The 21,152-nt window shown below is 38.9% G+C and overlaps 1 protein-coding gene across 9 annotated transcripts in view; it reads right to left on the bottom strand.

Annotated features, from left to right (window-relative positions):
• Nucleotides 1-21,152, bottom strand: part of FARP1 (FERM, ARH/RhoGEF and pleckstrin domain protein 1) — a 145,063-nt gene that overhangs the window by 2,295 nt on the left and 121,616 nt on the right. For 2 of the 9 annotated variants that reach the window (XM_026708298.2, XM_026708297.2), the window contains exons 17-26: nt 18,052-18,133; nt 16,455-16,692; nt 15,425-15,555; nt 13,212-13,280; nt 11,587-11,676; nt 9,642-9,724; nt 8,875-8,987; nt 7,821-7,984; nt 5,130-5,237; nt 806-957 (exon numbers count right to left, since the gene is read on the bottom strand). In XM_026708298.2, coding sequence (XP_026564083.1) covers nt 806-957; nt 5,130-5,237; nt 7,821-7,984; nt 8,875-8,987; nt 9,642-9,724; nt 11,587-11,676; nt 13,212-13,280; nt 15,425-15,555; nt 16,455-16,692; nt 18,052-18,133 — 1,230 coding nt within the window. Of the gene's footprint in view, nt 1-805; nt 958-5,129; nt 5,238-6,409; nt 6,546-7,820; nt 7,985-8,874; nt 8,988-9,641; nt 9,725-11,586; nt 11,677-13,211; nt 13,281-15,409; nt 15,556-16,454; nt 16,693-18,051; nt 18,134-21,152 lie in introns of all 9 variants that reach the window. The other 7 variants (XM_087938581.1, XM_087938582.1, XR_015744590.1 and 4 more) reach the window with 6 other exon arrangements.

Below are 21,152 nucleotides of genomic sequence, written 5' to 3'. Positions count from 1 at the left end.
AATTTACAAGACCAGTACCACATTTTTCACTTTCTTTTTAGATGGAAATGATTATTCAGATTGCTAATGTTCTTGGTTGTTTCTTACTCTTACCTACCAATCTCATCCCAAATAATTTCTGTCCAGCACAATTACATTTCAGTCTGTACATGTAAGTAAACAATTAGATCTAAGCTATTAGATCTAAGTCATGCACAGAATATTTTGTTCACCTCTAGTATGAACTATACCTATAACTTTTATTTCTCAACAAAAATGAATACCTTGTGAGGTATGAGAGGCCTTATACAATCTTCTCTCCTGGGTGAATAATTCTGCACACATTGTAAACATGATAAATTCTTTATATCAAAGAATTAGTATTCTCATAAAGAAGTATCAAAATATTTGGTGATTTTTTAAAAAAAATTACAATCCCTACTCTCCCTTTCAAAACTTTAGATACCTCAAATTTCAGTTTCACAACATTTTGATATTCTTTTACAAGATATTGCCAGATTTTAGTGCTTTGTAAAATGCTTATGACATCTTGTGTCAAGACGGATACAAGATTTTGGAAATGATGCAGGAGATAAGCTAAATATAATGTGATTTAATGATCTTGAGAGATTCTTGGTTCTGGACTGGAAAAGTCTGCACCCAACACATTTTGTAGGAAACAAACAATCTGACATTTTAGCTGCTTGATAGAACTCATGTTGCTTTACTTAAATTGGCTGGATCATAAAAATACTTATTACCCATCCATTTTAATGATACAATTTAACAGCATCATATCTAGTAAAATCACAATAAACAAACATACCTTTCAAATGTATATTCACTCTCCGCCCTAAAATAGTACACATGGGATTTGAAGTGTAGCTTGAAGACATAGTCTTTATTAATGTTCTCAGATTCAGAAGGAATGGTAAGAGAATAGCCCAGCAGAGGAAGGCTAGCTAAGGGATGATTGTCCTAAAAATAAAAGGCAATAGAGGTTGTGGCAAAAGCAAAGGTCTCGCTTCACAAATTGACAAAACTGCATGCAAAGAGCTTCAAAACTATCTTCCTACCATCAAATCCCAGTATGTTTCAAAGGCAAAAGACAAAACCCAGGAAGGTCCTCCTCAAAAGACATTGGCTTCTTATCTTGCCATTGTACACGTGCTTATGGGATGGAATTTGCTCAAGATTCTCTTTCCTTAGAATTTTTTATCACATCTTTTATATGCAACTCAAGACAGCTAACATGCCAATTCCCCTTCCTATTTTCTGCAGAAAACCAACCCTGTTTGGTGAGTTAAGAATGAGTGGCTGGACCAAAGCTACCCATGTGTTTTTTCATGCACAAGGCGGGACTAGAACTCACTGTCTCCTGGTTTCTTGGCCAGCACCGTCACCACTACACTCAGAGCCCAGTGAGTGAACAAAGGAATTTACATGATTTATATGACTGCTCATCTGTGACTCTGATCAGCACCCAAGGATAAAACAAAAGCTCTGCTCATAAAAATCAACAACAGCAGAGTTTACCTAACCACCTAAATCAAATGCCCAGGGAAACCACAGAGTCTTTAATGCTTTACAAAAACTGGATTCTCTGTGCAGAAGGCAGTCTCTTCCCTGTATCTTACTGGAACTGAGAAGAGTTTCTGTGAAAGGGACCCCACACAAATTGCACCTTAATGTGAATCACTACTAAGACAATTGCTACACTCCCTATAATGTGGCTGAAACACAGATGTTCCTGTTCCTCTTGTCTACTATATTTATTTTTGACCAGATGTGCAAGGGGAAAGGAGTGGTTGCTCATCATTCTGTGGCATTCAAGTGGTTATTTGTGAGTGATATGGACTCTGACATGGAAAGGGTGGTCAGAATATTCTATGGTTCATGGTAGACTTGGACCTTCATCCATAGTGCATGATCACTGGCAACTCTCTTCCTTATTTCATTTTCTTGAGCTGATGCAAGCAAAATTTCCACAGTACATATGGGTGGTCCTTGCTTATCAATAATCACTCAGAAACCATTCAAAGTTACAAAGTTCTGAAGAAACAATGATATGACCAATTGATGACTATTTGTTACCTTTGCAGTATCCCTCAGTTCATGGTCATTACAGTCATATGTAGTATTCTAACCTTTTCTTTTCCCCCTCTCATCTACTTGCAGAGCAGAGATATTGAAGAGGAAGGGATTGCAAGAGAATAAGCTGTTTGCTGTTCTACACATCAAAAACAATGCAACTTTACTGGCAGCCTGGAGCTAGGACCCACAAATGCACTATTGCAAACTATTGCTTGCACTATTTTCATGAAATCTCTTTCTATCCAATCTCTTTGCTCTGCAAAGGACAGCAGAGCAGAGAGATCAAAGAGGAAGAGATTGAGAGAAAACTGTTAGCTCTTCTATACATGAAAAATAATGTGATGTGCAAGTTAAAAGGAAAATAGTCATGTAACTGCAATTTCTGATGTTCCCTACTGGCTTCCCAAAAAGCAAAGTCAATGAGGAAGCTAGAAGGAAGTTGGAAGTCTCAGTCACATGATGTCCTCCCTTAATGACAAACAGGACTGCAGGAACTGCCATTGCTAAATGGCACAGATATGCAATGTTGAACTTTATGACCATGTTGCTTAAGGATGGGGATTCTGGACTAGTTGTACTAGCTTTGGTGGGCTTGCTTCATGAAATTTGGACTATTAAGAAAAGCCTACTACACATATAGTTTCCACAAGAAATCACTGTCCAAGGGAAGTAACTAACTACATTATTTTAAACCCTTGTGGCACCGTATCTTAAAGACCATAAGACAGGAAGCGCATCAAAACCATGGCAATGAGAAATAGGGAGAGTGCCATCTTCTTCTTGAACCTCCTCCGTAGCTGACATCAAAAGTATATTTGAAGGTAGATGAATAAGGATTTTCTCAAGAAAAAGCCCACAGTTCAGGTGATTGCCCTGATCTTCAAGATAACGATGCTAGCAAAGACTTACATTGCCATTGGACAGTGCAATAGATGAAAGAGGACTAAAATGTCTAACATGAGGGGGTTTGTAGCTTACACTCTTATGTGTGATGCACAGAGTCCATAAAGAAACCACTGGATGGAACAAGAAGGCAAGAAGCAGAAAGAACAAGGCTGCATTGCTTATTTCGTTCCCTCAGTGATTTTCTGTGCTCCATCTGCTTCCAATCTGCTCAGTTCCTCTGTTTTCTACACACAGCCTTATTTGTGCCAATGTAAATCTGGACATCACATTTCAACTGCTACTTTCTTACTATAAACTTAACCTTTTCTAGTAGCAAAATACCCCATCAAGAATAACCTTCTCTTTTGAGGGCAGGCAGGAATGTACCTTAAAAATATATATTAATAAGTCTGCAAGTTACGTAGAAGTTTGGACAGCAGATTTCTGTAGTGGTGCAGACTTCTGCAGATAAAAATTAGATTAGTTTTATCTGCAGAGTTATTAATCATGCACTTCCACTTAATTACGCCTCTGAAATCCTGAAACATTTAGAATTCTCAGAAATCCACCAAGTGCCTTTGGAATAAACTGTAGAATTCAATGCTGATTTTTCTCTCCGTTGTTTATTCATAATTAATTGTCCCTGCAGCTAATTCATTTTCTTTAAAGTGCTTCATATTAATTAATCTCAAATATCCTTAGGTGTACCCTTCCCTAGAGAAATGAAATGTATGAACCAAAGCCACTATTAATGGAATAGCAGCTTTCAAACAGCACTCATGAAAATGCACAATTTCATTGCAGAAATTTTTAATACAGGCTGTCCTTGACTTATGACTATTGAAACCACCTGATCAAACCAATCAACCATTCATTCAGCTAAGAGCCAGTCTGGTCTAGTAGGTAAGACACTAGGTGAGAAACCAGGAGGCTATGAGTTCTAGTCTGGCCTTAGTCATGGAAGTTGGATGAGTGACTTTGGGGCAGTCACTCTCTTCCACCCCACCCCACCCCACCGCATTGGGAAAGAAGGACTATTAGGTATGTTTGCCACCTTGAGTTACTTATAAACAATAATGAAAGCAGGATTAAAATGTAGTAAATAAATCAGCAACCAAGTTACAGTGGCACTGAACAAATGGTGGTTACAGCCAGTCCTTGGGGGTTCCAGCAGTCCTAACAACGCCATGGTCATGTGATCACAATCTGAGTCTTTGTAAACCCCACTTGCACTTATGACCGGTTGCCAATCGCAGAGCAATTATGCACTTGTCATTTTGCAACCTTCCCTGCTGGCTTCCTAAGAACGTCTATGGAGAAGCCAGCAGGAAGGTCGCCAGCACTTGAGGTAAGTCTTCCCACTGGTACACCCACGCCCCCCCCAGATCCTCTGCAACTGCACTGCGTCAGCCACTCGTGTATTCTGCATATCATCCCCAACCCACACGCACGGTCTCTGATTTGGGTGGCACCTCTTGCACACCCCTTGCACTCCTTCTGATTCTCATTACACCTCTTGTGCACCCTCTTACACAGTCCCTTATTCTTCCTGACCTATACAAAAAGCTCTCATGGACCCTCTCATATCCTCCCCAAGCCATACAAAGCCCCTCGGGCATCCCCTCACACTCTGCCTGACCCAAGAAATACTCCAACACACTCCCTTCCACTCTCCCCGACCCACACCATACTTCTCACTCATCTTCTCACATCCCCTATCATCTTTTTCGATCCACACAGCCCTTCTCGCTCTTCACAACCCATGTGCCACCTCTTGCACAATCCCTTGCACTATCACACACACTCTCTCTCCGACCCTTCCCCATACACCCTTGTTCCTTCCCTCACCTGGCAACAGCCACTCAGCTGCCCATGAGTGACTTACAATTTTCTGCCCACTTTCCCAAGATTATTGGATGTGGGAAGCTGGCAAGAATTTGACTCATCTAATGAGTGCAATAACCAGGACTACACGGATTGCCATTGTTCAGTGATCCAGTCGTGCTTTACAACTACATTACTTAGCAATGGAAATTCTTATCCGAATTGCTGTTGCAAGTCAAGGACTATCTATACTAGCTCTCCTGAGGCTAATCAAGCTGCATTTCAATCCTCTAATGCGAACAACTTAACATAAAGATTATTTTCTGCTTTCAGAAGAATTAAATTACCTGGTGAGATTTGTAGAAAAACATGCAGAAGTTGGTGAACACTACCCAAAGCTTCTGCCACCCATTGCTGTTTTTGAATTTCCGCAGGAGGTTTCCAGAAAGTTGGTTCTGAAAGAAGGAGGGAAATCGTACAACAAACGAAATAAAAATGCACGGAGATGGTAAAACAAGATGATGGAAAGCAGGCAAGGTTCATGTAGAAGGGCATTTTTCCCTCCCAGCTTAAATTGGAACGGTTTATTTTTGTCTGTTGAAAATGGTAATAGATTGCACTTCAAGTTTCTGAACTGTTTCAGTCAGTGAGGTCGGCTTGTAAGTTAATTCTAGCAAGAAATAAATTATCTGCTGTTACCTTATTAGAAGCCCCACTCAAACTGAGGTGGTATTGGCAGACATGCAATTTTCTTGACAAAGTTACATAAGTGTTTTGCCCTTGCCTTTTTTCTCTTGACTTCTCAGCTTTTGTTCTAGGCCTGAAATTCCTGGCAAACCTAGGCTAGTTTGCTAGTTACCAGGGCTGCTTTGCTCCTGAGATCAGCCAAGACTAGCTAAATCCAGCTACTTGCTGAAGCAGATTTGATGTATTGATTTTAAGGGCGTGTGGCTAGAAGACAATTTTACATTGATTCTAAATTACAATTCTTTGTGCTGGTGGGGATTTTTATAAAGAATATTTTGCCCAACACCACTATTTAAAAGGATCCAGAAAATGAATGTGTTTCTCTTAAATCATATTTACAAAGGTAGCTTAATCACAATAACTTAAGCCCCACTGATTTTAATAGGTAAAATGTAGGTAAATTGTAAACTTGCATAAATGAGAGATTTTGCTTGGAATTAAATTTTTGAAAACTTTTTGTGTGTGTGAAATAGTTAAATTAAGGTGCTTTGGATTAAATGTTTGCCTATCATATATTTGAAAGAAGCTAGATGCCAAATATCAAACACATCCAATGATTACGACAAGAGGAGATAAACCCACACTTTAATTTAAAAATAATCAGTCTTGCTGATTTTTTGCTCTCTTTGTGGAAGTTTTATGATCATTCTGCTTGAGGTTTTAGCAGCATAATGAACTACGCTCTTATCAAAACAGTTAAAAGGAAACACGATTGCCTTCCAAATTGCCAACAGGGCTCACAAGCATTTTACTGTATTTTGAAAGCTTTCATTTTGACCCATTCCAGTTTCAAAAAAAAAAAAACCAGACAGGGTGTGTGTGTACTGAGCTACAATAACACACATGTAGTCCTAATTCTCTACTTTTTGATTTTGGTTACCTCATTTTCTGAAGGGTATCATAAAAGGACAGGCTTTGCATTCGGTACCAGCAGACATATGAAATGGAAACAGGCCGCTGATCACTGATCAGTCCAACAGGTGGGGAAGGACAGTCACTGACAGTGAGAGGGTCTTCTACCACAAGAAAAAGAGAAAGAAGGAGGGAAAGAAGGAAAGACACAGAGAGAAAGCATAAACTATAATGCTGATGTGACATTAAACACAGAATTAGGAAAGTATGACTGTAACTTGCTGGTCATGGGAAAAGCTGTGGAACTGAAGACAGGTGTGTGAGTGTACATGGATCTGCTTCTAGGTTGCTTGATGTGATAAACTCCAAGTATGTGAGGATGGTCTGGCTGTGACATTTGATCTCCAGAGGTGAAGAACTAGGATGATTCTGATAGAACATGCAACACACACTCCCGGAAGTAAGAATAACATGTATTTACAACTAGGTATGTCTGAATCCAAGGGAAACACTTAGTTCTTTAAAATTTTTATTTTTAAAGCTATAGATCCTTTTATTCTATAAAACTAAGGGATGTATATTCAATGAGTTCCCCGTAGCCAAAACAACCTAGAGGCATTCCTTTGGAAATGGGTGTCTGCAGGTACCTTAAAGAAGCTAAACCAATTTCTAATTGAAATGAAATTCTATGTTTTTTTCCCCACTTGAACTCAATTTTATAGAAAATGTATGTGCTTCAGAAGAACTGTTTCCTTCTACTTTTCAACAGAACTGGACCGAGTCTTACTTTATGAAGAAGAACTGAAAGTAGAGCAATAATTATGATCTCTACAAATATCCCCTTTACCTTTGACAAAATCAAACACTGAAGTTCCACGTAAGAGATCACATGAGTTGATATGAAAATGCAATACTTTCCATGCAAATTTCACTGATCTGAGATGAGAATCTGGATTCCATATCTCGTCAATCTGTGTCAAATTGGTTTAGCTATAGTCAGAATGCATCTTTAAAAATACACAGAGAGATTTTCTCTGATAAAGAAAACAAGGAGAGAGGCAGATGAGGCTGAGAGGAGAATACTGTAAGGCTCCAGAGAATAATAAGACAGCAGAAAATAAAACAAGTTGCAAAGAAATGCACACTTCAGACTGCAGCGGATAGACAGACTTATTGCCCTTTCCAAATACCCTGAGGATTTTTTAACAAAAATACTCAGAAGCACCCCTCTTGATATCAATATGTGGAAATTAATTTAGAAGCATGAAAGGTGTCATATGGAAATTCAAATTATTCATAAATTCCCTGTAAAATCATCATCTCTTTTGAGTGGACTCAATAGTTTCCAATTAACCAAGAGGGCAACAACTGGAAAGGAAATGGCGCCTGAGGAAGATGGCTCTTTCGAGCTACAGTCCAAGCCATTTTGAGCCAGATACCTCCACCGCAATACTAAAGTCGACCATGGAGACACTGGTATTTCTGTGCCAGCAGACGTGCACCGTAGTGTTGCCACGGTGAGGAGCTTGACGTTCAAGCGAGGTGCGGGATGCATTGAGATCGTCTTCCGATTCCTGGTCTACAATGGGCTCTTCAGGGGACTCTATGAAATGCAGGGAAAAAGCCTCTTTTTTCCCCCCTTGTATACGGAGCATGAAATCATAAGCAAAAGATTGTCTCTGATACAGGGAAATCTCCAAAATGGTAAAGAAGTCATTGCCTGTTTTGAGTTGGTTGTATAGGGAAAACATGAAAACGGAGAGAAATATATTTTTCCCTGAGGAAAGCATCCCAATAAGAAATTAATTGCCAACTGAATAATTGATAATCCAATATGGGATTGTGCACAGGAACATTATTATTATTTATAACAGTGTTTTTCAATTGTAGCAAGTTTAAGATGTATGGACTTTAACTCCCAGAATTCTCCAGTCCGCACGGACCATGTTGGCTGGGGAATTTTGGGAGCTGAAGTCTTAAATTTGCCAAGGTTCAGAAACACTGATTTATAATTTGGGCCCTTAATAATTCTCTGCTGTAAATAGAATGACTTCGTACACACTTCAGTGAAACATGAATTATTGTTTTGGGACACAGAAGGCATTCTTTAATTTCAGTATTATTTCATTTAGCACTTTGCATACTATTCCATTTACTGTTATTAAATACATTTCTCAAATTCTTAAAAGGGAATAAAAAAATAGGATTTGATACCCACAAACCAATTGCCATATAATCTCAGGCCTGTCAAACTGGCGGCCCATGGGTTGCATGCATCACACACAGGCCACGCCCACCCCAACTACGCAAAGGCAAAAATCGTCATTGATTGAGTTTGATACTCATGATCTATCTGAACTGAAATTAGATAAGAAAAGACCATACTGATATGGTTCCTTGTTTTTAAAGCAGGGTACCTGCAAAATGTACTGTACGTATAATGATACTTTGGAACTCTAGAATTGACCCCACCTTTCATGGTTCCGGACTTACTTGTGTCAGAAGGGCTATTTCCATGGAATTCAGAAGCAGGATCATTACAGTTCTCTGCCAAGTCAATGGCCATCTGTATGTCCTCAGTCCACTTGTCCATTTCAATGCGATTACTAGGAAAACAATAGAGGATTATTGTTTATTGACATATAACGATTCTAGGCAGCTCACACAATACATAAAAGCAAAGATAAAAACAGAAGTACCCTTTCCTCATGATGCCGGGCCACACAGCTTCCCTGCTCTATCCCCATCCTAGCCCAATACTTTGGGGAAGAGGTCTTCACAGCAGTGATGGGGTTCAGCCAGTTCGCTCCACGTCGGGAGAACCGGTTGTTAAGTTTCTGAGCAGTTTTGTGAACTGGTTGTTGAAAGAAATCATTAGGGCAGAGAACCAGTTGTTAAATTATTTGAATCCCACCCAGCTTCCTGTGACTTGTAAAAGGGCAGTTCTTGCTTTTTTTTTCCAGAGCTTCAGAAGTTGGGCAAAATTAAGCCAAATCCTGCTTTCATACTATTTTTGGGCAGGCGGGACAGGGGTTAAAGGGATAAACATCTTTGTAAAAAGTCCAGATCAAGTTATAGAGAGCATACTATCGTCTCCTGCTCTGCAAGCTTACTTTACTTTATATTAGCTACCGCTTGTTTACTGCAAAAGGGTATTCAACATACCCACAAGAATCCAAAGCACATATTCTGTAGGACAGGCATCACTGTCTCAAAACTCTACATAGACATTATAGAAGCATGTGGTTCAAGGCAATTACCTCGCAGCAACAACAATGGATTGGTGTTGACTTCTAAGTGTAAAGCAGTGAGGAACCCCCCATTCTTCTTCACTCTCTTCTATCTGAGAAAATAAAAATATAGGCATCATTCTACAAAGGGAAAAGAAATTTTCAAACACATGTAGACTGTAATTTAAAAAAAATCAAGCTACCACAGTCTGATTGTTTTTCACTAAGAATGCAACGATGGCTTTCTTTTTACCAATATGGAAATTCTGAAAAGAAATAATTATAGCTGTTACATAGTAACAGCTACTATTTAGTACTGACAAACAAAAAGCTAGCAGAGCATATCTATGAACCCTTAGCTGCAATCAGAAGAGTGAACGAAAAAGCCTTACTTTCATAACTCATGAAGAGACCCAACCATAGTTTCAACTGGGAAACTGTGAGCATCCTAGACCGGAGGCTTGACTTTCAGACAAATCAGCCATCAATAGACTCATAGAGATATACCACGCTTAATACACCATTTAAAAGAGACAATTAAAAAGTTAAGAAGGAAGCAAAAAATGCAGAACACATCCCTTTAAGCAGCCGAAATCCAGATATGTAGGGCCCAGGCAAACAATCCAGCAGAAAACAATACCCTCATCATGGAACTACCAAGGAGAAAACGACATCCCCAACACTGGGCAGGGCAAGCTATTGTATAGAAACAGGGATCCTACCCCACAATCACTAGCACTGATGAGGCTACCTAGTTGGGGAAGTAAATAACTAAGCTCACAGAGCACAAAGGATTCCGCAATCATAGCTATTTAAAGCCTGCTGCTCCAAGGTTACTAGCCATTCCTGGTAACATGCAGAGTTAGTGGATGAGATAAAATGCAAAACTATTCAGGGGTGGGAAAACACGTAGCTGCAGACAATACTCTAGTTAGATCTGAAGCGTGTCCACATGCATTAAAAGCCACAACAAAAAATAAATCAATCAAAGAGAGAATATGGGCATCAGAATCATATACACCACCTCCTTAGCATAGGACAGGCCAACCTCAGGGTTGAAATACAGGCAGCTGTTTTATTTTCTATGGTAGACGTCAAATTAAGGGCAAATGTTCTGAATATTTTCCAAGGGTGTATTTCTCAAAAATGCTGGAGCTTGGCAGGTGGCATAGTAGAAACCGTGGGTCATCTATGCCTGCTGCCATTCTTATGTATGCAGCATCCTGTCAAGTTCATTCTTTCTAGCAAAGAAAATGTGGCTTCACATTGTTGCTGCCAGTAGAAGCAACAGGGCACTGATCTCTATCCTTTTACTGCTCTTCTCCATTGTGTGGAAGGGACCAGCCTTGCTGATTATCCCCTTCAACAAGAGAGCTCAAAAATCTCCGGGGACTTGAAGTGAGGTCACAGTGAGTTTCCTCCCCCTCTCTTGGAAGAGAGACATGAATTTTCTGGCTTGTCTTCTGTCAACAAAGGGGTCACAAATCACTGTGACAAATTGGAATTTCATTTCCCTCCACATCTCCATCTGTGCACAAACCCTGTGCATCGCTTGTGTGTTAACTTCTGAATAAATTTATATTGGTAGGAGGTGATGTTCAGGTGTAAATATTCACAAGCAAATATTCACATAAACTCTCCTATGCAAGCCTCCAAAGGACTGATTTAGAACCTAATGGATCTTCAGATCTGAAAAGATTAACCAAAGCTGCGCTATGGAGCAAGATGCCCCCCCCATCAATTCCCGCAATCTGAAAAGATGGCTATGATTGAAGTTAAATCTATTAAAAGTTTTCAAATTTTCGGTTTCCTCCCAGCTGCATTTATTCCTTCAAATTTCTAACTATAACTATTCTATTCAGAGTACAGTAATTGAGAAGGCTTACGTTTCTAAACAGTGGATATGATCCACAGCCTTTTACATTTTAAGGGATTCAATAGTAACCAATCCAGTCTCAACTCAGCATTTACTTACCATCATGCCATACAGTGGAAGCCGCCCGTGAACTTTGAACTGATTTGATGCTGTTAGGCCCCGACTTGTGTACAGCAAGACATCATTGAACTGAAAACATACCAGGCATGAATTTAGTCAGAACAGAGAACTCTAAATACTTCTAATATTCTATATATGATTTAATGAACTTGGCATTATTGGCATTTACAGCTCTGTTGTCATTTAGATCTAATAAACAAGTTATGTTTTTTGTAGAATAACATGCAAGAATTTGAGACTGCTATCCCAGTATGTTTACTTTAACCCAGAGGATCAATCAACTAAACTAGCCCTTAAGAACATGGGAGAAAACCATCTAATCACTATTTTGAGAATTTTTTCATCCAGTACCTACAATAATACAATAGTTTCCCATTTTCTTCAAAACTGTTTAAAGCCCGTATAAATACTTCACCACTGTTCACTAGAGACGTAGGAGCTTTTCCTCAAAAAAGTATAATATATGCTGGTATTTTAGAAGCTAGCTATGTTTCCTTGAGATAAAACATGCAGATCCTTCTTTTGTATGGGAGATTTAAGTTGAATGACAAAGAACTACCTCATATTGTAAGCTTTTAATAAAGTCAGGATTTAGTGGCCAAATTCAGACAGAGCCCGGTTTGACTCTTGGGAGGAGTCAAGTCATTCTCCTACTTTCTACACTATATTTAGATTTCTTCTCTATGTAGAACAAATACTTTCATGTTATATTCCAACTAGCTGACCTCTGATCAGAAGTCATGGTAGAGCCTAAATTGCCAAAACAAACTTTATCACATCCTACACTTTGAAGTCCAAGTCAACAATTCTGTCAGGCCTGCCATCTCACAACATAGGCCTTGCTTAGCTAGATGCCAGGATGTCCTAAGGAAAGTGGGCGGGGGAGAGGAGAGAGCAGTGCGGGGGGAGAATGGGGGAAGGGAGGAAGAAATGAGAAAAAGAAAGTGAAACCCTGGGCACCGTTCCCATGGAAACTGAGGCCTGTTCCAAGGTCACCCAATGGAATGCAACGCTTTCAAGCCCAGGGAGCTGGGAACCGTTACCAAATGAATTTACTATCTGAAAGTGATTGGTTACTCATTGATAAGAGGGGAGGGGAAAGAATCCCAGGGGAAAAGTTACTTGCTTTGTTTGGGCTCGAAAAGCTACATTTGGGGTTAGTACTCTGTAACCATTGGGCATCAGTAAAGTATACTTTTACTGCTGTGGCCGTGAGAGTCTTTCTTTCTGATTGATCAAGTTGGGATGGCTGACAGTTTCTGTATTCGATTAATCCTAGATGCAGCATTTTCTGAAATCTATGTATTGGCCTGCATATATTTCATAATTCACAGGAAGATCAGAAAAAAAATGCACAAAGTGTGAATGTAGATTTTGATTTCTTATGAATCACTCTGTATTTATGCCATCTATTGCTCATTTATTTAACATTTGTCCGAGCTTCCTTTCACCCTGGAGAACAGAAACCTGCAGGTCTCATCTTAGATTATTCCACACTTTGCATCTTACTGCTTCTGTGAATTTCCTCCCCCTTCCTTTTCCCTTGGCATTTGTCGCACAATTGTATTTAATTGCATTCATTCTAAGCAGTTCCTGTCACTTACCAAGAAGAACATCCGCTGCTGTAAGCCTTTTCCAGACAGTTTGCTGAGACTACCCAACCTAATAAATTCCTGTGGAGGAATAGACACAAATAGAAAACATTAAACCTCAGGCTGAATGTTGGCATGACAGTAATAATTAAGGCTGGCAGCATTTGAAACTGAGTTCTCCAAAAAGTGCTGTGGAAGATACAGAGTACAGCACCTATGCCTTTCCCCCAAACCCTTCAGCTGTCCTGTGTGATCCATGCTTTAAAGCATTTTAGAGAGGGTTTTTCCCCCTGTTTGTTTGTGCCTCCTCCCCCCTGCGTTCCAAAGCATATTTTTGGAAATAGATTGATTGATTGATTTTGGAAAATTTATATAGCTGCCTAGTCACTCACAGCGACTCTAGGTGGCTTACAGAAAATAAAAACACAATATAGAAGGAATAAAAATAATAATAATAATAATAATAAAATATAACAAAATAACCATCCACCCTCAGCGACAACATATGCTCATATCAGTTATTTAATGGGATCCATCCCACTATGGGTTCCCCAGGCCCGCTGCGGAAACCACGTCTTCAGGGCCTTCCGAGAGAGGGTCAGTGGGAATCAATCTAGTTTCTGGAGGGATGATATTCCAGAGGAAGGGAGCCACCACAGAGAAGGCCCTTTTTCTGGGCTCCATTATATGTACCTCCTTAGGGAACGGGACCCATATCATTCCTTGCCTCCCCGCTCTAATGGGTAGGGAAATGAATATAAATATCTTTCCCAGATCCACTCACTAATGCTGTATCATTGACTTAATAATGACATGTAGGAGAGATACATAAGTGAAAAGTACCCGATGTATGTATAATTTGCACATTCAAAAAAAAAAAAAGAAAGAGAGAGAGAGAGAGATTAATTGAGTTCCTTCTGTCTGTCTACTTTTTCCTCTCTAGATAGGACATTTCAAAACTATCACAGACTGAAAACCTATGAAGGTACAGAAGGGCTGTCCTACCAGATAGCCATTTGAAAGCTGCTCCGAGAGTGAGCTTTAAGTGTAATGAATAAATAAATCACAGTCACTGGCATGCGGTAGACAAGAGTGTTAGATTTGATTTAATTGACTCCACACAGCCATAATAGGACATTAAAGGACGAGTAATGAAAAATATCAGGGAATGAAAGCACTAAATGGAATTGCCAACACTTCACTCAGGCATTGGGGATGAAAGGAAACTCTACAGTAGAAGAAAGTACAGTATGCAATTAAAACAATACAGTAGAAAGCAATAAATAGAAATAAGACTGAGTTACTACTACTCTACCACTTCTATGCCAGTAGACCAGTATATATTCAAATATAATAGTTGAATTATTACTACTCGTATACTACAGTACTACTACTACTATGACGACAACTGTAACTAATTTTGCCATCAATGCTGGCAAAGAATAAATAAGAGTTGTAGGGCAATACAACCAAAGGGAAAGAGTTGGAAAAGACCACTCATTTTAGTCCTTTTTTAGAGTATAAAATACAATTGAGAACATTTTTACGAGGCTATATAAACAGATTTTCTTCTTTTGGATTTAGCGGTACAGATTTAAGTGGCCTGGATTGTTTCCAGGAGCTAATCAGAAAAAAAAATCCATCCAGGTTAATGTTAATGGAGATCTCAGTGACTTTTGATACTGTTGGTGGAAAGTATCTTTGGGCTTTATTCTTCCTATCCGCTGTAATTGTACGATATGATTTGATTTCCCTTGTCCACTGGCTGAGGTGGGGTTGGTCTCTCTCAGGAGTCTAGTCTTTTGGTAGGGGCGGTCACCTGGGGTATGGACCACCAAAGAATAGATGAAAAGAAAAAGCTACTTCTTTTTGTCAGGTATCAAGGAAACTGAAAAAATATCCTGTATCAGTTTTGGATAGAAAAGTGAATGGAAAGTAGGCAGATAATGTGAAGTTAATTTAGAGAAGAGAGTTACTACTAACCAACAGAAATATTAATGAGAAAATGATATGTCATCTGTTCTGGACATGCTGACCTTAAGCACAGGTTCAATCGATGGATTTTCTCAAATCTAACATGGTTAAAAATTTAATTCGGTAGGTTCTAGAGAAAACATACCCACAGCCCACAGCAATGCAAGATGCAATTTCATTCTGACTAGAATCCTACAACTGCTTTTTGCTTCAGCCAAATATTTTATTTCAAATACCATGGGGATAACTACCCTTCCTGGAGTCACCAGATTGTCCATAGCTAACAAGTCCTTTTTCAGTTCATGAAGTTTTTGGAAGTTTTCCATTTTTAGCATACTGCTATGGAGCTGGGCCACCATCTCTGAAATTTCTGCCAGAGCAGCTGTGAAAGGAGGAAAATATAACAAACAAAGAAATTGTGCCGTCAAGAAGAGCTATTCTATTAGAAGTTTGAAGAACGAACATGCAAAGTTTAACATTTTGTGAACAATGAAATAGAATCTATAGCCACAAGGCTTCCAGTTTCAAATTGAATCTGCCCTCTCAAAATATTCCTGAATTTCACTTGGAGATGATGAGTTTCCATGGATGTTTGCTAGTGAACTAATATAAATTATTTGATTTGGTCCCTGAAACAATGTGTTTGTTTTTAAATCTCACTTTTATAGCTGCGCTTAAATTTTTTGTTTGATCAGGGCATAATTGGCCTTTGAAGCCAAGGCATAATGTATTCTAGAACAAATTACTAGACATATTTACCACCTTGATGCATTTATCAAGATTCTATCAATCATGCACATACACCTGAAAGCAAATCTACTCTGGTTGTAGATATCTAGATTTTTCTTCTATAGTCCTTGATTGTTTCCTCACTCTGCCTGCTCTTTTCTGTGAGATTGCTAATCTCAAGGAATTTTTTTCCAGGCTCATTTACTGTCCTACTCTCTGCCTAATGTTGCTAACTAGAGCTAAGCTTTGCCTGCCCTCCTCCCACTTCATGTGTGATTGGTATTATTATTTTATTAAATTTATAACGCTGCCAAAATGAAAATACTCAGGACTTACAACTAAAACACAACAGAAACAATAAAGCAAATACAACCCCCACCCCCCAATAATATAGGAAGTATATTTTAATTCCCTGTAACAAATATTTTTTCTGTTAAAGATGCAAAGTACTTATTGTTACCCAGGTTAGATTCCTGCTCTCCAAAAAAACAGTGAAGTCACTTTCTCCAAAATTTAAAATTAAGAGAATTACTAAAGGGAGAGTTCATTTACCTCTGGAGTCCCGGAAGTCCCCATGATTGGGTGGGTAATGTTTGCAGAGCCTTTCCATTATCTGCTTGTAGTGCATCAGCCTATGCAGCGGCCTGAGAAGGAAGATGTTGAGGGGAAGGTAGCAGACTTTCTGCATCTCAAAATCTCTGCAAAAGGCTTCTAGCCTGCGAGAGTTCTTGATCCCATTTTCCAGTTCTAGGAGAATTTCACTATGCTTTCGCAAATGAACAGTTAGTTGCTAGAGGAGAGAGGGAGAGAGAGAGAGAGAAGAGGGTAAGTCCCTGTAGGAAAAAAATTATTTATTTAAGTTTATTTTCACATTATACCAGCTCTGATGCAATTTTTGGTTAAAAAAAATAACACAATAAAAGCCACACTGTAATACAACCTGGCAATGAATGAAACATAGAAGATATTAGAGTTAATTTCCAAGGGGGTTCAGCAAGTATGAGAAGTCCGAGAAGGGTTTTGTCCACTGTGGAAACAAGGTGAGATAAAAGCCTAGGCAAGCCTTCACAGGGAGATTCCAGAAATGTATATATGGGAGAACTACTGAGAAGGATCTCTCTTTGGTTGCCCCTTCACATAGTCATTCCAAAGTGAAGCCCCTGGAGCTATACTTTCAATTACAGTTGGGATGGTGGGCAAAGTTCAGTTTTAAGATGCAAAAAGAGTGGGAACCTGTCAGTGGTGGGATTCAAATGTTTTTACTACCGGTTCTGTGGGCGTGGCTTAGTGGGCGTGGCAGGGGAAGGATACTGTAAAATCTCCAGTCAGAGGTGGCATTTGCCGATTCTCTGAACTACTCAAAATTTCCGCTACCGGTTCTCCAGAACTGGTCAGAACCTGCTGAATACCACCTCTGGACCCTGTTGCTTTTCTAACAAAGAGTTCCCAGGATAGATAGAAGGCCAACCAACTCACAGAAATGATCTCGACCTAGAATCTTTTACAGGACTTCTCCCTCACAGTACGCATATTATTGGAATCAAAATCCCATCAGCCCCAGATAAGTAATCAGTGGCCAGGAACCATGATTATAATAATCCAACCATATTAAGAGAGCCACAAATTTTCTACTCTTGCTCTATGAATCTTCTTTTTCACACACTCTTGAAGTCTGATTGCTTTAAAAATGTGATGGCCATCACAAAGAGCAGAATCAGCCTAAGGCCTCTTCTTCCCAATGCAATGCTCCATTCCCAACAAGCTTAATACAATTTGACTGTTTGGCTTAATTTTCTGTGGGAACTCAACCACTATGTTTTTTTTCCCATTTGATCATGATTCAAACAAATCATGAATCAATATCTGGGTTCAGCTATCACAGGATGACGGAGCACAGTTAAGAGTAAGAAGGCCTTGGGGAGATAGTGTGTAGGAAAAAGGCACTCAGTGCTTCTGTTGGATCATAAATCCGTCTGGAATGGAGCAAATTGAAGAAGTGCTTTCACACAGACAGATTTGTTATCTCTTCAGACCAAATGTTCAGAAATACATCGAGTTGTTTAAATTTTGGTGAGCAAGTAGAGCAGAAGCTCATGTATGATTATCATTCCAAGAAACAGCTAGCACATAAATCACATCTAGTTCATACCTTCATACCCTGAATATTCTTTAGCATAACATCTCCAATTTTTTGGAAATCTCCTTTCAAGTGAGCATTAGATCGGCCTTCCCTGCCAGAAATAGAATTATCCATGTCAGTCAAGCCTTAGAAAATCATCTATGTAACGAACAGAACAGAGATAGTATAATAAGGCAATGCTGGAAGCAGGGAATTCATGGGAAATTGGAACAAAAAAAAGGCAAGATGGCAATTGCAACGGTATGTGTGAGACCTGACCCCTCTTTGACAACTGACTACAAGTTGCAGATGCCACCAAAATGGGCTGTCATTTGTGATACCATGGAGGAAAAAGAGAGTTTGAAAAAAAAAGCCCAGAAAGTAAAGATTCTCATAGCAGGTGTGTGTGTGTGTGTGTGTGTGTGTGTGTGTGTGTGTGTGTGTGTGTTTTCTCAAGTTTTCACGGGTACTTACATGTATGGCATTCAGCTTTGCTTGGGTATTTTCCCATGTCATTGTAGTTGTGCTTTTAAAGTTGTAGCAATGTTTGGGCAGAATCTCATCTGCCATTCATACAGAAGCCTGATGATGGCAGATAAGATTCTGCCGAAACGTTGCTACAACTTTAAAAGCACAACTACAATGACGTGGGAAAATACCCGAACAAAGCTGAATGCCATATATATATATATATGCAGCTGCGAGCTCACATCACTCTGAGAAGCACAGAGCCGAAGACAGAAGCCTGAAGATGATGAATGAGACTTCATTGAAACGTTGCCTAGATACCTCGAATCTTATGCGGGAGAAAACCCGAACAACCAAAGATCGATCTATCTATCTATCTATCTATCTATCTATCTATCTATCTATCTATCTATCTATCTATATAATTTTAATAACTGAATTTAACATCTGCGCCATAATAAACTTGAAGTAATAAAAAATCATGACTGATTTCTCCTCTTTCCCTCAACTCATGCATATAAAGTTAAACGTATCAATTTGTTTCCCAAGTCAATTAGAGTTGTTCAGGAAATAAAAGATCCCTTCCTTCTACCAAGCAATCTTGGGAGAGGACCAATGTCTGAAGAAGAAGAGAAAAGCTCCTTTTCTTGTTCCTTCTACCTTGCAGTCTGTCCACATGCAACTTCTACATGCAAAGAGTGTGGCAGTGGCACATGTGCTATTCCTAAGAAGCACCTCAAATTCTGCTTTAGATTAAACATATCAAAACAATGGAAGCAAAGGGAGAAAGAAGAGGGGAAGTTATCCTTCCCTTTCCCCACTTTTCCTGCACGTGAATCCAAATAAAGAAGAAAATAGATATTTCTTCTTCCTTTGAAAGCTAAGCACTTTTTTGAGACATCCTGGACAATATTTGTACGTTATAATTACTGACTCAGGTAAACCCAAGGCCAGACCCAAATTTTGTTAACAGCAGGTGGCAGTCTGAAACTGGCTGATCTTGAAAAAGCTAAGTAGGGTGGGACCTAGAAAATGCTGAAATGGGCAGCCTTAGGAAATCTTAAGGACCCAAGTTAGACTGGGAACTTTAAAAAAAATCCCAAAGGCAGGCAGTAATAAGTAATTTATATATCGTTGCCAAGAATACTAGATAAACATGTGAATGGGGTCACCAAGAACTGAACTTGACTTGAGGGATATTTTCTTTAAGAACCCCAAGAATGAATTTGAATCCTGTGGATCCAAAATATCTCTAACTATAACGTGGAGAATGTTTCTAAAATGAATCAGATCATTTTGTTAGAGCCTTTTTAAAAACACCAACTGCATTAAGATCTCCAAACACCTGAAATTCCTGAAAAATAGAGTAGAGTAGAGTAGAGTAAGGTAGGGTAGAGTAGAATAGAATTCTTTATTGGCCAAGTGTGATTGGACACAGCAGAAATTTGTTTTCGATGCATAAGCTCTCAATGTACATACAAAATAGGTCATAATCATAGTTATAATCATTAATCATAAGAAACCAATAGGAAAAGATAGTAGGAAATATGAGATGAGAAATATGAGAAGAATAATAGCAATACAACCTATATCTTTAGGCTGTGGGAGTTAGGTGTTCAGCAGAATGACCAAAGCAGTCAAACATCTTGTGTTCAGAGTTTATACATCTATTCCAAAATATACTCGTAATGAATATTTGCAAACCTAGATGAGCAGAGCACAGGAAACTTTCACTGATTTAATGAAACCTGGGATTGGACTTATTTCCACTCGTAAACATCTGAGGGAGCAACATCTCAACCTCTTGGGGAATATCTTGCTTTGGACAGAGATTTAACAAAGATTTCTTTTGCAAAGGAAAGCAAAGATTCCCTGAAAATTAATTGCCCTCACTTACCGGTATATTTTCTCTTTTGGCTCTATCATTCTTTCTCCCAGGGATACATTGTACAATGTTAGAAGAGATAGGTTTTCAAACTAACATACATACTCTAAAATAATAATAATTTAGTATGACTCTCTAAAGGTAAAGCATTTTTGTATGTCAAAGACCACATTTAAATCCAATCTTTACGACTCCATAATTGAAAAACAAAACTTGGATTTCCTTCCTGTTGCCAAGGCTTTTTGTTAACTTCTGCCAAAAGAAAGAAAAATCCTACTTAGAAAATAACAAGAAATAGCTCTACACGGGAACAGTAAACTTGGATAGAGCTGATTTTTAATATATTCTTGGTCAAATCACTACCAAGCACAGAAAAATAACCTTGTGAAATAACCCTATTTTTGCTGTGAGCAAATTGCTATATATATATTCACATACAAGGTCTGCATCTTTTGAAACCAGGGGTGGTTTATTGCAGGTGGACTCTTTTGAAACTATGAAAAACTACTCCAAAACTCCACTCTATTTCTCAAATACGGTCATCATTCTAGATCTTTAATGCCCATGGGATTATACTGGAAGAATAGCAAAACACAAATACTTTGCTACTGTTGGTTGTTGTTGTTGCAAACATGAACTATCGCTTCACTGAAATCAGTAAACCAGCCAACTTGGTATCAACCATGAGAGTAGTCAATCTTTGGATAAATAAAATTGAACTATTGGAGAAACATGTGGTAATATTTATTCAGCTGCATGCTGGAAGATAATAATGCTT

This window comes from Pseudonaja textilis, chromosome 8, assembly GCF_049901715.1.
Source record: "Pseudonaja textilis isolate UNSWEBS1 chromosome 8, rPseTex1.2, whole genome shotgun sequence".
Taxonomy (NCBI): Eukaryota; Metazoa; Chordata; class Lepidosauria; order Squamata; family Elapidae; genus Pseudonaja; species Pseudonaja textilis.
Note: the sequence above shows the minus strand (reverse complement) of the source record. Positions and strands in the feature narration are given on the sequence as shown.